The 17,816-nt window shown below is 51.9% G+C and overlaps 1 protein-coding gene across 4 annotated transcripts in view; it reads left to right on the top strand.

Annotated features, from left to right (window-relative positions):
- The window catches only part of CORO2B (coronin 2B), a 147,726-nt gene that overhangs the window by 12,168 nt on the left and 117,742 nt on the right, over positions 1-17,816 (top strand). For 2 of the 4 annotated variants that reach the window (XM_086322809.1, XM_086322814.1), the window contains exon 1: positions 7,936-9,559. The exons of the other annotated variants lie outside the window; for them this stretch is intronic. In XM_086322809.1, coding sequence (XP_086178935.1) covers positions 9,296-9,559 — 264 coding nt within the window. In that variant the 5' untranslated portion in view covers positions 7,936-9,295. Of the gene's footprint in view, positions 1-7,935; positions 9,560-17,816 lie in introns of those variants that run through there. 4 annotated transcript variants of the gene reach the window in all.

Here is a 17,816-nt window from a genome sequence, read left to right as displayed (position 1 = left end):
TAGAAGGGCCTCTGGGTTGGGAGTCTGGGTTGCTAAGAGCTTTCCTCTGGCTAGACCTTATCACTGGCTTGAGAAGTCTCCAGACAAAGTTTTCCCTGGAACTCTCACTTGGAGGGAGGGAGAGAAGGAAGAAGGGAGAGTGGGTGGAGGGAAGAAGAGGGGGGCTCAGGAGCCACAAACAAAGCCGCCCCTCTGCAGGCCCCAGAGGGCCAGAGTGCTGGGGCTGGCCGAGGGAACGAGGGAGCTGCGAGCTCTGTGGGCCTTTGCTGTAGAGAAGCAGTGGGAGGGGCACTGCTCTGCTGCGCCCACCATTCATACAGCCAGCGCACATCCGTTCCCTTCCGGTCCTGCCCTCTCCCCCTATCCCCGCCTTACAGGAGGGGAAACTGAGCCCCAGAGAGGGAGGCACTCACGCTGGTGCACACAGCGGGGAAGCTGGGATCTGAACCTGGTACATCTGATTACAGAGCCCCGTGGATACACAGAAACTGATCGTGCTGTGTGGTTGCTTTTTAAAGAAGACCCTCCCAATCACCATGCCCAGAAGCCTCTATAGAACTCAGTGCCGCTGGGCCTTTGAGATGTTATTAAAATAGAACTTCCCCTGGGAAGGGTAATGCCTTAGCTTGCTGATAGCAAGACCCTAAGTAATAAGGCTCAGGAGAGGACTTCCCTGGTGGTCCAGTAGTTAAAAGAGTTCGCCTGCCAATGCAGGAGACACGGGTTTGATCCCTGGTCTGGGAAGATTTCACATGCCGTCGGGAAACTAAGTCTGTGTGCCACAGCCACTGAGCCTGTGCTCTAAAGCCCGGGCTCTGCAACAAGAGAAGCCACTGCAATGAGAAGCCCAGGCACTGCAATGAAGAGTAGCCCCCACTCTCTGCAAAACAGAAAGCCCATGTGCAGCAACAAAGACCCAGCATGGCCAAAGGTAAACAAATAAATTTTTAAAAAAAGACTCAGGAGTGGTTCCTGAGGGGGAAGGCAAGGCCGGGGAGAGCTGATTACCACGAACCAGTTTTGCCCAGGGAACAGGAGTGAACAGGATGACCAGCCTTATTCTATGCACCTCTCCACCCTGGCTTCCCTGCTCCCTTGACCACTGACCACAATCCCCACCCCTCACCCTTAATGCAGGTAAAATGAGGCCTTGGATTCACTCAGAAAACATTTGCTGAGCACCTGGGTACCAAGGCCAAAGTTCCAGGAACTGAGCTTGCAGGGATAAACTCAGGCTGCCCCTCCTTGAGGGAGGTCAGTCTCATGGGGCAGATGGTGGCTCAGAAGGACACATGGCTGCAGAGATAAGGGGAAAGAGGCTGGTGTGTGGGGAGCAGAGATGTGTGCACACACCTCTGAAGCCATGGGGATGGGGCAGGGGTCAAGGAAGGTTGCTGGAGAAAGAGGTCTCGTCTCAGTCATCAAGGATGAGTTAAGCAGAGGCAGGTAAAGAGGAGGGGAAGGCATTCCAGATGTGAACAAAGGCTTGGAGAGAGCTGCGGGTTTGGCTCATTCCAAGAGAGATGAGAGTTGGATGCTGCTGGGTGGGAAAGGGTAGGACGGCGAGTGATGAACAGACTGGGAGACAGGAGGAGCTGGGGGAGCAGAGCTGCCGGGCCAAGGAGGGTGAGCTTCACCCTGATGGTGCTAGGAGCCCCCAGAGGGTTTTAAGCAGGGGAGTGACAGGGTTCGACTTGCACTTTAGATGGTCCCGCCCAACCCATGTTGCCCGGGAGGCATTTCAGTGATTGGAGATTCACAAAGTTCATGTGTCATGAGGTAGGAGTGAAAGTTCCAGGCCCCCAGCCCAGAGTTCCTACTGGCATCTCCCTGTACCCGGGTGAGTACTACACATGCCCCTCTCTTCCCCAGGCAGATGCCCCTGGCTAGGACCACTGTAGGTTACTGGCCTTTCCCATCTGCCTAGGGCTGCCAGGGAGGTTGGATCTGAGCTTGAGAAGATGGGATGAGGGTGGTGGAGCTGCTGCTGCTGCTGCTAAGTCGCTTCAGTCGTGTCCGACTCTGTGCGACCCCATAGACGGCAGCCCCGAGGCTCCCTCGTCCCTGAGATTCTCCAGGCAAGAACACTGGAGTGGGTTGCCATTGCCTTCTCCAATGCATGAAAGGGAAAAGTGAAAGCGAAGTCCCTGAGTCTTGTCCGACTCTTAGCGACCCCATGGACTGCAGCCCACCAGGCTCCTCCATCCATGGGATTTTTCCAGGCAAGAGTACTGGAGTGGGGTGCCATTGCCTTCTCTGGGGTGGTGGAGCAGAGGGGCCCAAAGCCTTTCTAGGAAGATGTGCATTTGGCCTGGTGAACAGACCTCTGAAATGCGATTTTGGAGCCCCCTGCTTAATTATGCCCCAGCTCTGACAGTGTATGACCTTGGGTCGATCCCCTCTGGTTGGGACTCAGTTTTCCCAAACTAGCTTAGGGGAGTGTCACCTAGTCCAAGTCCAGGTGCAAGAGTGAGCCTACAGGTGTGCTTATGCCCAGAACTAGGCCCTGCTCAGCCTGCCTCCCCCAGCTTTCCCAGACCCTGCAGCCAGAGTCTCCTCCCAAGCTGTGTTCTCCAGTACACACATACATGCACACACACCTCACTCCAGACTGCCAAGGGTTGTGGCAAGTTTATGAAATTCAGAGGTTGAGGACCAGAGTTGGAATCTCAGCTCTGCCACCAATTTGCTCTGTGCCTCTGGCTCAGCCTATCTGAGCCTTTGTACCTGCCCCCTCCCATTTGGTATAAATATCAGTCCTCGGCACACAATGAAGGGAATTGTATGAGTCAGCCTCTTCCTTGTCTTTTTAATACACCCTCCCCGGTGCTGCTTCTGCCAGATAGCCCTTCTTTTTTTTTTTTTTTTTGGCCACAGTACGTTGCATATAGGATTTTAGTTCCCTGACCACGGATTGAACCTGTGCCGCTTGCATTGGAAGCGCAGTCTTAGCCACTGTACCACCAGGAAAGTCCAAGAGAGTCCTTCTTTGATGAAAATTCTATCTAGTTTTGAGTGCTAAGCTGGTTGGGGATGAGGAGTAGAATTAACTGGGATAGGGCACAAGAGAACCTTCTGAAATGGTGGTTAGGTGAATGTGTAAAAAATTTTCAAGCTGAACACTTCAGATTTTCATACTACAGGCATGCTGGATATGTGAATGTTAAAATATTAATGCTTGGTTTTATTATAGAAAATATCCTATTTATTAATAATAAAACATTAATATTTAATACATTTACTTTTTAATGGAAAAAAGATCCTTTCTCAGCTTTCTGGCTCAAGCTCCATCTCTCTCCATCCATTCATATATTCATTCACTCTACAAATATTTGCTTGGGCCCCAGGCAGCCCGGGCTCGCAGGGGTGAAGGACACACAGATGCATGCACTGTCTTGGGAGCTCAGAGGTGCAGAACCTTCAGTGGCTCCTCGTTGTCATTAGCGGTGATTCTCCTGCTGGCTGCAGATCACCTGGGGAGGTTTATATGCTTTTCCTCAGGGTCCGTATCAACAGCTGTGTGACCTGTGCAGTGCCCGATTTAATCTTCTGCTGATCCTGTCTTGAAATTCATTATAATTTTTAATTAAGAGGACCAGATTATGTAGTTGGTCCTCCCTACTCCCCCACCCCCAGAACAACAGAATCGGATTCTCTGGGAGTTAGGGTCTGGGCATCAAGATTTCTTCAGAGCCGTGTGTCCTGCTGGAGGAGACCTATCCAGATTCAGCTCTCATCCTCAGACCCCTGGCGGAAACAGAAGGTAGAGCCTGGCTCTGTAGACACTTGTAACTGAATTGAAATGATAAGCCCTCACACGTGAGCGTGTCACAGGAGCTGTCCCTGGGGAGGCAGTGTGGGCAGCGAACCACGAAGGAGCTCGGGGGAGTGGCGGGGTCACTGTGCGGTGGGATGATCCAGAAGGGCTTCACGGAGGAGTTGGCACGTGCACCACCCTGAGAAGGGCGAGAGAAGAGGACGAGAGGGGAGAAAAGGCACAGGCAGAACAGCGTTTAGGAGAGGGAAAGACTCGGGGGGGAAAAGGAGGAGCCAGCTCAACTGGAGTGCAGAGACTCGGGTCGGAGGGCTGGGAAGCACGGGAAATGACAGTCTGAGAAGTCAGAATCCTGTCAGCAATGGGGAGCCGCTGAATGTTCTGGGTCCAAGAATAATGTCCTCCATGAACATTTGAATCAATAAACAAAAGGACTTTAGGGAAGTCTTAAGGGGAAACTGGCCTGCTAAGCTGCCGCGGTCTCCAGCTGGACTGTGGTTCACCTGCTCTGAGAGGCTCTGCGTCCCCGTCCCCGTAGGTGGTGCCTGTCTGTGTGGAACCCCATGTCCCCTGTGGTGTGGTCTTGGGCAGCAGTGATTGAAGTGTCCCCCAAAATAACAGATTCTGAGCAAAGGAATGGCAAATGCGAGGGGAAGAATTTCTAGGAATGGCAGACAGCGAGGGGAGGGGCGTTTCTGGTAAAAACTGGGCTCTGCGCCCCAGCTCCCATCAGGTTCCCTGACCCAGGTGAGCCTGGAGACTGTAGGAAGGTGGCTGTCCCCACCATCTTGCCTTCCCCACGGCCTGGTGGACACTGTAATCCCTGGGGATGGTTTGACGGTCCTGCCTGGGATAGAGGAGCCCCAATTTCTGAGTAGCCAGGAGATCAAACACAGATCTGTTTGTTTCTTAAGTCTCCTGAAATATTTATGGAGAAAAATGAGAAAGGGTCTCTGTTTGTTTAATGCATCCTCCAGGGAAGAAGTCACGGGGAATAGGCCACATCCCGAGTCTGAGAACCAGTGAGCAGAGATGGAATTTCTTGGGGTTTGAAGCCAGACTGTGTACTTGCAAAAGAAGGTGGGATAGGATTTCTGGAGGTGATGAAGCCCTCTCAACCTCCTGCCTCCAGCCCGAGAAAGCCCTTCAGCACTTGCTTTCCTGGTGACTCCAAATAACGGCTGAAATCTCAGCCTAGTTTTTATTCTGGGCTTTGCCTCAACATGCTGTGTGACCTTATGCAAGTTGCTTAACCTCTCTGGGGGTATCAATCCTATTTGGCCCTTGACAGTGTTTGGAGAGTCAGCTGAGCTGTGGAGTGGGCTTGCTCTGAAGCAGTGAAGAGGTAGAAAGGGGTATAGGGAGCATTGTGCTGTGCAAAAGTCCCAGCTATTCAGTGTTCCAGGCCAGAGAGCTGGCCAGGAGCAGGACTGAGGGCCGTTGGTGGCCTCAGCTGTGGCCCATGGGGTCAGGCTAGCGGGAGGGCTCTAGGACCCAGGCCCATCCTTTGGCCCCCTCCCCCCTTCCTCCTCAGATCAGCCCTGCTGTCCCACGTCCCTGAGAATGCTGGCAGGATTTCCTCCCAGGAAAGGGACGGGGGTGTCCGGTTTACATCCCCTGGGAGTTGCAGGCAGCAATTCCTCCTGACAGTGGGACCAGCCTTGTCTTCAGATGTGGAAGTCTGTGGCTCCATGCCCGAGCCTCGTGGCTGGCCTCAGATTATCTGCTGTCCACACTCAGGGAACCTGGATCCCTGCCCTCAGTTTGGCCCCTGAGGCTGGGCTTCTGTTCTCAGCTCTGGGGCTGGCTTGTTGTTCTGTCTCCCATGGTGGACCTTGTAAAGAGATAGTAGTTAATAACAGTTCTTATCATTAGAACGATCTGAATCTTAATACAAATGACCATCCGCTAAGCACCTGATCATGCCAGGCACTGTGTGGGCTGGGGATGCACAGAAGGGACCCATCTCCCCAGCCTTTAAGGAAGTTGACTTCTGCCTGGGAGGCAGACACAGACACTGAAGGAGGGCATGGGGCAGTGCTGAAAGCAGGTCCTGAAAGCCACAGAGCCCTGGGAGACTGAACAAGGCTTCTGAGGGGAGGTGGTGTGTGAGTCTGACTTTGAAGGTTGAGTAGGATTTGGGAAAGGGTGGAGGAGAGGAGGCGCAGCATGAATACAAACAAGGCAGGCTCACTCCTGAGATGAGATGTTCGAGAGCTTCCGGGTTGTCCAGGGAGGTTGGAGCATGGAGGGTCAGGAGCTGGGAAGGTGGGGAGGGGAGGCAAAGCTGGAGGCCATGGTGAGTTGTGCATGAGTTGCATATGGGAAAGAGACGTGATCAGGTGCTTAGATTCCACAACAGTAAACATCCATTAAGCACGTACTGTGCCAGCCACCGTTCTAGATGGTGGGACACATCCACATAGGTGATCGAAACTGAAAAACATCCCTGCCCTCAGGGCACTGGCCCTGGAGGGCGGGGACACAGGACAGAACACAAATACACAGATATTAGGGTGTCAGGTGGTAGGAAATGCTATGAAGAAAAGTGCAGTGGGGTCAGGGGGCAGAGCGATGGGAGGGACTGCTTTAGACAGAGCAGCTCTGCAAAGGGGACATGAGGGCCCAGGGTGGAAGGAGGGGAGGAGGAGCCACGTGGAATCTGGGAAGATCTTTCTGGCTGAGAGAACAGAAAGTTCCTAGGCTCTGAGGGGGCTTCTCTCGTGGCTCAGATGGTAAAGAATCCACTTGCAATGCGGGAGACATGGGTTCGATCCTTGGGTTGGGAAGATTCCCTGGAGGAGGGCATGCAACCCACTCCTGTATTCTTGCCTGGAGAATCCCTCTGGACAGAGAAACCTGGCAGGCGATAGTCCTTGAGGTCTCAAAGAGTTGGACACGCCTGAGCGACTAAGCACAGCACAGGCTCTGAGGAGGGGCTGCCCTCCACTCAAGGCATGCTGCTGCTGCTGCTAAGTCTCTTCAGTCGTGTCCGACTCTGTGTGACCCCATAGACGGCAGCCCACCAGGCCCTGCCGTCCCTGGGATTCTCCAGGCAAGAACACTGGAGTGGGTTGCCATTTCCTTCTCCAATGCATAAAAGTGAAAAGTGAAAGTGAAGTCGCTCAGTCGTGTCTGACTCAGCGACCCCATGGACTGCAGCCTACCAGGCTCCTCCGTCCATGGGATTTTCCAGACAAGAGTACTGGAGTGGGGTGCCATTGCCTTCTTCCACTCAAGGCATAGCTGTGAGGCTTTTGTCTAGGGAAGTGTGACGGGGGAGGTCAGAAAGGAGGGTGAAGCTGGGCCTGGGTCCCCCCGAGTCCTCCTGCCTCCCTCCTGCTGGCACGGGCTTCCTGCTCACTGTTTGTTGACTGACTAAATGAGCGTGACCACTCAGGGGAGGACGGGCAGGACGGGGAAAGGCTGAAGTCTGGGCAATGGTGAGGGTCTGAACCGGGGCAGAGACAGTGGGAACGGGAAGAGGAATCTCCAGGCCTTGGGGGCTGGTTATGAGGAGAGGAAGACAGCCAGGGTGTTCCTAAAGTGCCCCCAGAGAAGTGCTGGATCACAAATCCATGAGCATCACCGTGGTGGGCTTCCCACACCCCTCCCCTGGGTCCCTGAGCTAGCTTAGCCTTGATCTGGGGCTTGTGAAGCGAAACCAGAGCTTCCCATCGCCCCTGACTTCTCAAGGGTGCTCCAAAGTGGGCCGCATCCTCCCGAGGGGCCTGCAGGACTTGGAGGAAGTCCTCAGAGGCCACCCTCCCCTGCCAGCCTCACCTTGCCTCCAACCTCATTAGTATTTTGAGCAGAAGCATATTTATTTTTTCCTGTGGGGAATTGGTGTAGAGCTCACTTCAAATTAAGTAAAACCAAAGAGCAGTTAAGAGGCCCTGCCTTCCCGGGTCAAGGAGGAACGACCAAGCAAAGTGGTACTGATGCTCTACTGGCTGCTGGGCATGTCTGTTCTGGGCTGGCCCAGGTTTGAGTGGCAAGGGAGATGCTGTAGGACTGGAGTTCACCAGTAACAAAATACTAAGGAGAGGTGTTTGCTTAGTGCCAACCACGATCCAGGGACTGTGCTGTTTTACATGCATATTATGTCATCCTCTCAACCGTCTGTGAGGCACAGGGATGGGGGCGGGGGGCAGGTGCTACTGTTATGTCCATTTTGTGGATGAAGATACTGAAGCCCAGAGGGGTTAAGTAATATGCCCAAGATCACACACTTGTAAACCGAGACAGAGCCAAGATTCTGTCCCAACCTTCATGCAGCCCGGAGCCCATGCCTCTAACTGCCTGGCTCTTTAGTCCCTCAGAAGCATTGCATTTTACCAATAGCTTCTCCCTGAATTGTTTCCGTCCCATTTAAAAAAAGGACCAAACAAAAAGCCCTTTCGTTGCTATGGAATACAGAGGCCTCTCTAGAGTCACTGAGTGACCTAGGACAGAGGGGCACGGGCCAACATTCCGTCCAGGCTCTGACGCGGTCCCTGCTCCTCCCCTGGGGGCCCAAGACCCTTGGGGGCCATTGTGATGGTCCAAGCAAGAGGCCTGAGCCGGCCAAGTGGAACAGTGAGGGCTGGAGGGGAGACAGGACTCGAGGTGAGGTTTTGGAGCTTGTTGAGTCCCTGGAGGCTCCTAAGAGGTGGAAGTCAGTAGGGGAGCAGGGGTGCCTGAGAAACCCAGGAGGAGGCCGCTCCGGTCAGCAGTTCTGTGTCCCAGGTCCAGCCCCCCTTAACCAGACCATCTCCCTTGTTCTCCAGCCTTGGCTTGGACAGCATTTTTGGATTTAGAAAATCAGATCTCTCAGAGGCTGAAGTTCAGTGCTTTGGGCTCTATGGGCAGCCCCGGGAGAAGAGGGGTGGCAGCCAGCCAGAATTGGGGAACTGAGCTGGGTTCCTGGCCAGAGAGATTGGAAGTGGGGTTGGAGGAGAGAGACAGAGAACCAACAGGAAGCTTTTTCATCTCTGCTTCTTTATCATGCAGGGTCAGTGATTTTTGCTAATAGCAACCTCCTGGGAAAAATATTGATCCAAAGGTGGTGATCCAGGAGAGCTGTATTAGAGAAAGCTCCTACTTTCTCAGGAGAGTAGCCCTGCCTTCTAAAAAGCCTGAACCTTTAAGAATCCCGGGGAGCTTGGTACCCTAGAGAGAAAGTCCCTGGTAAGCATTCCTCCCCGGAGCCTGCCACACCCGGGTTGCCTCTCTCTGCAGCTGTCTTCTCTCCCCAAATCCTTCCTCCCTACTTCTGATCCTACAGCAAACCATAACTCTCCCCTCTCCCTTCCTTTCTCTCTGCTGGGCACCAAGGGGCTGGCCTGTGTTTAGAACACTGAGGGGTTTGTGCAGGACACTTGTCAGAAAAGAGTTTTGATTCTGACCAGAACTTCTGATGGCCTGGAAGGGTGATGATGCTGCTAGAGGAAAGCTGATAGGGATGAAACCTGGGCTGCCTCGCTGGGAGCCTGTCCTCGGTTCAGGCCCAAAGAGGGCCTGGGGCTGGATTAGGGGAGCATGGAGTGGGGTCCTATCAAGCTTCCCCCTGCCCTGACCCTGCCCTCCAGCCACTCTGGTCTGCTAGCTGCCCCAAACTCAACTTGTGCTTTTCTGCTTTGTCTCTACTCAAAAGATCTCTTGATCCCTGCTTTCAAGGCCCAGCCAAAATGTCACCTACTCCAGGAAGCCTTCTCTGATCTCTCCTCACTCCAGACTCCATCCTCATGTCACTGCTGTGTTGCAATGGTTCTGGCTGAACACACCTGTCTCCCCTGCCAGAGGGTAAGCCCTGTGCCCTGAGTGAGGAGTAGCATGTGGTGCCCCAAACCCCATGATGTGTTTCTCGTGCTGGCCCCGTGTATGTTCCAGTAGAGAATTTTGAATGACATATCTTATGTTTTTGCATGGATATGAGGGTCTATTCTGTGCGTACAGCACAGCTGCAGCCATGTGAGATGTGTTTGTTGGCAAATTTATCAGAGGATGCAGAATAAAGCCTCCCAAACCTGTCCCCTGAAGGGCTGGGGACAGATATGGAAAGCTTATTTTTCCCTTCTCCCATCCCCCAGTGCTGCTCAGACAGAGGCTGTGCTGTCCTTGAAGAATTCTAAAGGAAGGGAAGTGCTCCCCAATGCCTCCCAGACCTCCTGCCCAAGAGAGGCAATGGCCTGGTGACCTTGTGACAGGAGTGTGCTCTCCCGGGGCTCCGCTGTCCCCTGGGAGGCTGCCATATGCTTTCCGGACGTCCGGGTCTCATTATACTCCAACTCGAAAATTCATCTTGTCTAATTGTGCTCAAGGCCTGAGTGAATCCAGGAACTATTAGCTTGGCTCTGTGGGCTGGGGATCACCATGGCAACAGAGGATGCGTCCTAATGAACTGCATCCTTGGAGACTGGCTCAAGGGTCCCCCTCCCTCCTCTCTGTGTGGATTGCTGCTGTCCCTGCTGCTTGGCAGGGGCCCCTCCAGAAAGGACCTGGGCTGAGGAGAGGTGATGGAAGCAGCCTCTGTAGGAGCCGCCCAGCCCCCTGTGATGTGGTCCATAATTCCTTCCAGTGCTGCAGGGATAAAATATACTCACACATGATCCTACAGCCTCATTACAGGCCAGGGGTTTCCCTTCCCTGACAAACAAATACCTTTCATCTAAAACACACACACGCACATAATTCCAGTGGTTTAAGTGCTGTTTGCTTTGCTTTGCAAATCTTTCTAAAATGTGGAGGTTACATTTCCCCTTGGAGGCCTGACTCAAATGCCACCTCCTCCACGAGGGCTTCCTGGAATGTCTGCCTCTCTCCCAGCCCTGTTTTGCCACTGTGCTTGGTTTGTGCCTCCGGGAGGCTGGGCCCAGAAGTGGACTTAGCCAAGTACATACCAGCTTTGCTTCATGCCAGGTGACAAGCTCCTCTAACACAGTAAGCCCCCACCCACCTTCCTCTTTGGAGGAAGCTCAGCTTAAAGGAGAAAGGAGTCTTTGCTAGCAGCCTTTTCTACCTTCAATCCCACCCCAGGGCTCAGATCGGGGAGCTTCTCTGTTGATGTGGCTCCCAGGACCATCGGAGACCCTCCTGCCTTTATAACTGTGGGTAGTGGCCCCAGGCCAGGCACTTTGCCTTCCCTACCTGAGCAGGAAGAAAGGGGATCCCCTAAAACTGGGCCTGTGGGGGAAGGAGTGGAAAAGGAAAGAAGACTTGAGGAAATGAAAAGAGTAACAAGGGACAGCCCTGGCCTGGCCCTCAGCCCCCAGGCCCCTGGCACTGCCATCTCTGGGCCTGGTCACCCACAGGAAAGTTGTTTTATGTGGGAGGAGGGTTGGAAGGCAGAGATGCAAACCCAGCAATTTCTCCACATCCACCCCACCTCCTTCTCAGTTGTCCTGCTGATTCTCAGTCTTCAGAAATGACCTGGAGAGAGAAGAATGAGTAGGGAGGAGGCTGCCGGTCTGACTTTTAATTAAAAGGGACAGGACACCTCCCAGCCAGCCTGTAAGGCAGTGGCACTCGTGATGTGTGGGTCTCCAATGAGGAGACTAGGGTGGTGTGCAGGTATGTGGGTGTGTGGACAGCTGGCCAACAGCAGAAGAGATCTGAGCATCTATCCAGAAGGCTGAGTTTTCTCTTTGCTCCTCCGTATCCACTCCCCTCAGTGCAGCAGACATTCTTGAGCATCTGCTGTGTGCCAGCCCCTGTGGCAGGCCCTGGACATGCAGAAATGGATGAGACACAGGCCCTGGCCTCGGTGAATGGGTGGGGAGGGTGGGCACTGAGGGGTTGAGGGGTCCACCTCTCACTGGACCCTTTCATTCAGGCAGCACCCCCTGAGCTCTGCCTGGGTGCTGCCTTTGAGAAGGTCCTGAGGATGAAGTGGTGAATGTGGTAGAGGCCCAGGTCTGCATGAAGCTTACAGCCAAGGGTGATGTGGGGGTGGGGCAGCTATTACAGGAGGAGGGTAGCACATGGGTTGGGGGTTAGGCACCCCAGGGAGGAGCAACTAATGCAGCCCAGGGGACTTCGAGGGCACTGAAGCAGAGGCCAGGAGGAGGAGGACTTGGTCAAGCAGACAGTTAGGAAGAATAACCAAAGTTAACAGCGGCGGGGCCTGTGCAAAGACCCAGAAGAGAGAAGCAAAGGCTTTGTGGAACAGAAAGAAATTGAGCATGGTGAGGCCATAAGTGTGTCATGGTGGGGCCAAAGCCAAGGAGGCCATCAGAATCCAATTTGCAAGGACCATGGCCTTGATTTGAGGGCAGGGAGCGAATGTGCACTGTGCAAGAGAAAGATATCAGGTTTAGATTTTACAAAGGCCACTCTGGCAAGCATTTTTGTGTGTGTGATTAAAAAATTAAAATAGTTTCAGGTTTTTTTTTTTTTTTCATTTAAGGCCACTTGGTGCTGTGGAAGGGAAAAAGGGAAGGGAAGGAGAGTGTTGAAGTAATTGGGGTATTTGGCCCAAATTAGGGTCTGACCCCAGGCACACAATGCGTTGTACTTGGATGGTTTCTATTTTTAATTGATGTATTGGTGTATAGTTGATTTACAGTGTTTCCAGTATTCAGCAGAGTGATTCCATTATACATAAATATCTGTTTTTTTTTTCAGATTCTTTGCCATTACGGTGGTGGTTTAGTTGCTAAGTTGTGTCCAATTCTTGTGACCCCATGGACTATAACCCTCCAGGCTCCTCTGTCCTTGGGATTTCCCAGCCAAAATACTGGAGTTGATTGCCAGTTCCTTCTCCACGGGATCTTCCCAACCCAGGGATCAAACCCAGATCTCCTGCATTTGCAGGCAGTCTCCTGCATAGCAGGCAGACTCTTTACCGATTGAGCCACCAAGGAAGCCCATTTTCCTTTATGGATTACTGCAGATATAGAATATACTTCCCTGTGCTCACTGCATCTTTGTTGTTTATCCATTATGCCTAGATGTTTATTCGCCTTGTTATAGAAATTTCAGGCCACTAAGAGAAAGAAGAGTGAAAAGGGCTCCCACTTCCCTTTGTAATATGTCTTTAATTCCTGCCTGTTCTTCTCATGAGGCTTCTCAGGTGGCTCAGTGGTAAAGAACTCACCTGTCAATGCAGGAGATGCAGATTCGATCCCTCGGTCGGCAAGATCCCCTGGAGAAGGAAATGGCAACCCACTCCAGTATTCTTGCCTGGGAAATCCCAGGGACAGAGGAGCCTGGCGGGCTACAGTCCATGGGGTCACAAAGAGTTGGACATGACTTAGAGATTTAACAACCACATCCCTCTCATGTACCAAGTTAAATAGGATCCAGCTGTCACCTCCATGGTTCCCAGGGCTCTGATAGCCCCAGTTGGTGGGGGTCCCACTGTTGTGTCTGCTGAGGTTTCCCCTCCTTTGCCCCTGCTAGGGAAATGATGGTGGCTATGAGTTTCATGGTTCTCTACTTCAGTGAAGGGAGATTTGGTGAGGTAAGCAAAGCCCACCTTCTCCCTCTCTGAGAACATCAAGAAGCAGTTCCTTTCTGTTTTCTAATAGAAATGCTTCATGGAAGCAAACCTGTTTTGTGGGCAAAAGGGACTGCTTGTACAAGTCTTGCAAGCACACATTTGTTTTCCTTGTTGGGATATGCATAATTTTATTTTCTGGGAGGTAACACACAGCTTTGCGATCCCTTGCCTAGAAACAGCTGGCTGTCCCATTGGATTAACACCATCTGTTTCCTCTGAGCAGGAAGGTGTTAAGGAATCCCTGCCCAGGCTGGGTTTGGGACAGGAGGTGAGAGCTGTCAGACGGCCTGGGGTTGGGGAGTACAGTGGGAGAGAGAAGTGGGAAGGTTGGCCTTATTAGAATGCAGAGTTGTCACTGTATCCTGTGCACCATTGAAATCCCAGGGCTAACACAGGGCCTGGCTCCTAGTATGTGGTTCCTAAACTAGTTTGTGGATGACAGAGTGAATGCATGAGTTGGATGAATGAATGGGGTGGTGGGCACAGGTGAGTAAAGGTTGCCTCCAACCTCCACATAATCATAAGCTAGTCAGGAAAAGCTTGCTCATTGACAGTGGTAACATGAGGTGTGACGACAGCAGAGCCTGCATGGAGGATGAGCTGCAGGGCATCCGGCCATTGTTCAGAATGTTCTAGGACCTCCTTGAGAGCAACTTTCAGTACCAGCTCTTAAGGTCAGGAAATCAGTTTGACACTTCATAGCCGGCCTCCCCCCCAACCCCAGAGCCATCTTCCCCACCTGGAAAGGACCAAGCTTGTGTCTGAATGACTCTGGATGTGACTCAAGAGGCGGACCCTGTCACTGGAGGGCAAAGACATGCCTTTGCTGATGGTATCCCTAGCCTGCCCCAAGCAGGATTTCACACCGGGAATGTAAAAAAACTAATTTTTTGTTATTGTTGTTTAAAAAGTGATGATTAAACTTAACAGTGTGGCAAGAATATGTTAATGTCCTTCCCAGCAGACTACTCCAGAAAGGCCAGGGCCCTCTCTCTTTAAAGCCATGATTTAAAAAAACCACATCGGACATCCCTGGTGGTTCATTGGTTAAGAATTCACCTGTCAATGCAGGGGACACGGGTTCAATCCCTGGTCCCGGAAGATCCCACGTGCTGCAACTTCTGAGCCCTCGTGCCCTAGAACCCGTGCTCTGCAACAAGAGAAGCCACCGCAATGAGATGCCCACACACCACAACTGGAGAGTAGCCCTCACTCACTGCAACCAGAGAAAACCTGCCTAGCAACAAAGACCTGGTGCAGCCGAGTTTATAGATTAACTCATTAACTAAGAAAGAGCAGCCACCTCACTTATGTGTAAATTCAGCCCAAATTCATCATCCTACAATCAAAAGTCATATCTCCTGAGACCCTTTGGAAAGGTGGAATTAGAGGTACTTTTATCTGATTATACATTTCTGTCTTTGCCTTTGTGTGCTAGGTATTATGGGCTTCCCAGCTGGGGCTAGTGGTAAAGAACCCGCCTGCTAATGCAGGAGACATAAGAGACGTGGGTTTGATCCCTGGGTTGGGAAGATCCTCTGGAGGAGGGCATAGCAACCCACTCCAGGATTATTGCCTGTAGAATCCCATGGACAGGGGAGCCTGGTGGGCTACAATCCAAAGAGCTGCAGAGAGTCAGACACAACCGAATTGACTCAGCACCCATACACTGTGTATTTATTATTTTGATAATTAGGAGAAAATTAAGCAACCTTTTAAGAAGTCTTTGAAAAAAAAGAAGAACTCCAGACTCCCAGCTGCCAGGACTGTCCTGGGTCTTTGGTGGCATATTCCAATTTGTACATGCCATCATCAAAGACGCATAAAAGTACTGTCACCCTTTTGGAGAGCAATTTGGCAATGTGCTTCACAGGCCATAAAAATGTCCATATCCTGTGACCTAGTAATCCCACTTCTGGGAATCTGTCCAAAGGAAATAATCCAGAGTCGGGGACAGGCTCTGTGCCTCAAGATGCTCATCACAACATTATTTATAACCAAAAATTGGGAGCAAAATAAAGGCTTTACAATATGAGACTGGCTAAGTAAATTAAGCAGCATTTATTTGATGGAGCATTCTGCAGCCATTAAAAACTGTAATACCCGATGCTCTGCATGTGGGAAGTTGTTTCTACTAAGTGAAGAGGGCTGGATACAAAGTTTTATGCACTCCAGGGCTATAACTGTGTAAAGGTTCTTTGGAAAATGCAGGTACTCTGAGACTGAAAAGGGAAGAGAGAATTGACAGGACCTCCAGGTGGGCTGAGGGACAGAGGAGGGATTCACTGATGGCTCTTAGGCTTGTGGACTGAAAGTTCCATTGACTGGGAGTCACTGGTGGCTGAGCAGCCTGGGATGGGGAGAAATCAGTAGTTGGTTCCCAAGGTATTAGGTCAGAGGTGTCTTTGAGAATCTAAAGGGAAGGGTCCGAAGCTTAGGAACGATGTCAGGTGGAAATTTCAGAGCCATCAATATAGATGATATTTATTTATTCTCAGCTGCACGCGGGCTTTCTCTGGTGGCAGTGAGCCTGGGCTACGCTATTGGGGCGGTGCTCAGGCTTCTCGTTGCAGTGGCTTCGCTTGTTGCGGAGTGCAGGCTCCAGGGCACCTGGGCTTCAGTAGTTGCTGCAGGTCGGCTCATTAGTTGTGGTGCTCAGGCTTAGTTGCCCCTAGGCATGTGGGGTCTTCCTGGACCAGGGATTGAACCCAAGTCCCCTGCATTGGCAAATGAATTCTTAACCACTGGACCACCAGCAAAGTCCTACAGATGGTATTTAAATGCCTGAGTTTGGATGACCTCAGGCGGGGAAGAGTAGGGGCAGCGGGTCACACCTGTGAGTACCATTGGAGTCCCTTGCACGTCCCTGCAGGTCAGTGAGTCAGAATCTCTGAGGTGGTGGCCCATCGGCATTTACTCCAAGCTCCCTGAGTCATTCCCACAGAGGGTGGGGGCTGGGTAAAAATAGAAGTGACTCGTTTTAGCCCCAGGCTCTCTATGGCTGAGACTGAGGAGGGGAAACGGCTTCGAGTGACTGAGGAGGCGTGGCCAAGGGAGGATCAAGGAGGAGGGACTGGTCACCTGTCCTAACTGCCCTCCAGAGAGCCAGAGTGAGGAGGCTTTGGGCTCTGCATTGGGCAGTGTGGACGAGGCCCTTCCAGCTCTGGGATTCCTGTATCTAGAACTGTGTAGATGGGCCCCACAGTGCCCAGCACAGGGCTTTTCAGGCTGTCAGCATGTTCTGTTGAACTGAACAAAGCAGTTGTTGATCAGTAGCTTTCCTTAAAGTAAACGTTTTCCACACCCCAAATTCTGGCACACGGTCTGCAAGATTTTTGAGCTGCTTCTGAGTGGAAGAGGCCATGTAGAAACTGCAGCTTCGGATATAGACACACTAAAAGTGTGGAAATCCTTTGATAGCTCATGGATATAGTGGGTCAGAGTATTTGAAACTGAAACAGACAAGAAAAATCCAGAGCATAAATGAAGTTGGGGTTCCGTTTTCTCCAATATGTCTGGTCAGTCTCTGATGGCTCTAGATAGAGAACAGTTTTCTTGAGCGTGGGGGGTAGGCATGGAAGATGCTTCCAGGAGCTATGGGCATAAGAAGGATTCTTTATAGTGCTCAGTACATCCTCCACTCACTGTGGATTGATTCAGAGCTGCAGAAAGGGAGTCCCATGATGGAGGGTGCTACAAAAAGGAGCCTGTCGCAAGCATCCTGGAGCTCCCAAGTTCCTCCCTGGCTCTCCAGGGTAGAGACAGACATTGGGCTTTTAGAGTAGGTGGAGGGTTTAGCAAGGGGGCTGCATGGATTCTGTTGGTCAGCATCCAGACAGGGCACGGAGGGACAGTGCATCTGCATTCTACAGTGTCTAGGGTCTCTACTAGGAAACCACAAATGACTCGGGGTGACTTGAACACCTGGAGCTGGAGCTGGAATCATCTGGAGGTTTCTTCATTCTCAGATCTGGTGCCTGGACTGGGGTAACATAAAGGCTGGGCCCAGCAGGAACGGTGGATGAAAGCATTTACATAGGACATCTCCATGTGGCTTGGCCTTCCTCGCATGGCAGCCTGAGTAGCCACATTTCTTCTATGATGACTCAGGGCTCCAGGAGCAAGTGTTCCAGCAAGTAAGGCAGAAGGTCATGACAGCTTAGGATCTAGCCTCAGAAGTCATGTAGTGTTACTTCCATACCAGATTCAAGGGGAGGGGACAGGGGACCACCATGAAGTCCTTTTCACAAAATGCTTTTCTAGATTAGTCACTTCCAGTCCCTGTTTAAGGTGGCTGAGACTAGGTCTGAAGGAACAGTTGCCATCCTGTGTCCATGTCCCCATCTTCCCTGAGGCCTCAGGGCATGTATCCTATTTCGGTCAAAGTCCAATGCTCTCAGACATAGGACCCCATAGAGCAGGGGCTTTGGAGGGAGGACTCTTATGTGCCTGACTGCCACTCTTTGGCTCAGCTGCAGCTGCTAGAGTGCAACCTCAACAGAGGGTTTGTAGACTGAGCTGCCAGCCTTGGGAGGGGATTCACCACGCTTACGTTGGGCG

Source organism: Bos grunniens, chromosome 10, assembly GCF_055505025.1.
Source record: "Bos grunniens cultivar Pamir isolate PY7600 chromosome 10, Bosgru_T2T1.0, whole genome shotgun sequence".
Taxonomy (NCBI): Eukaryota; Metazoa; Chordata; class Mammalia; order Artiodactyla; family Bovidae; genus Bos; species Bos grunniens.
This window is presented reverse-complemented; position numbering and strand designations above follow the sequence as displayed.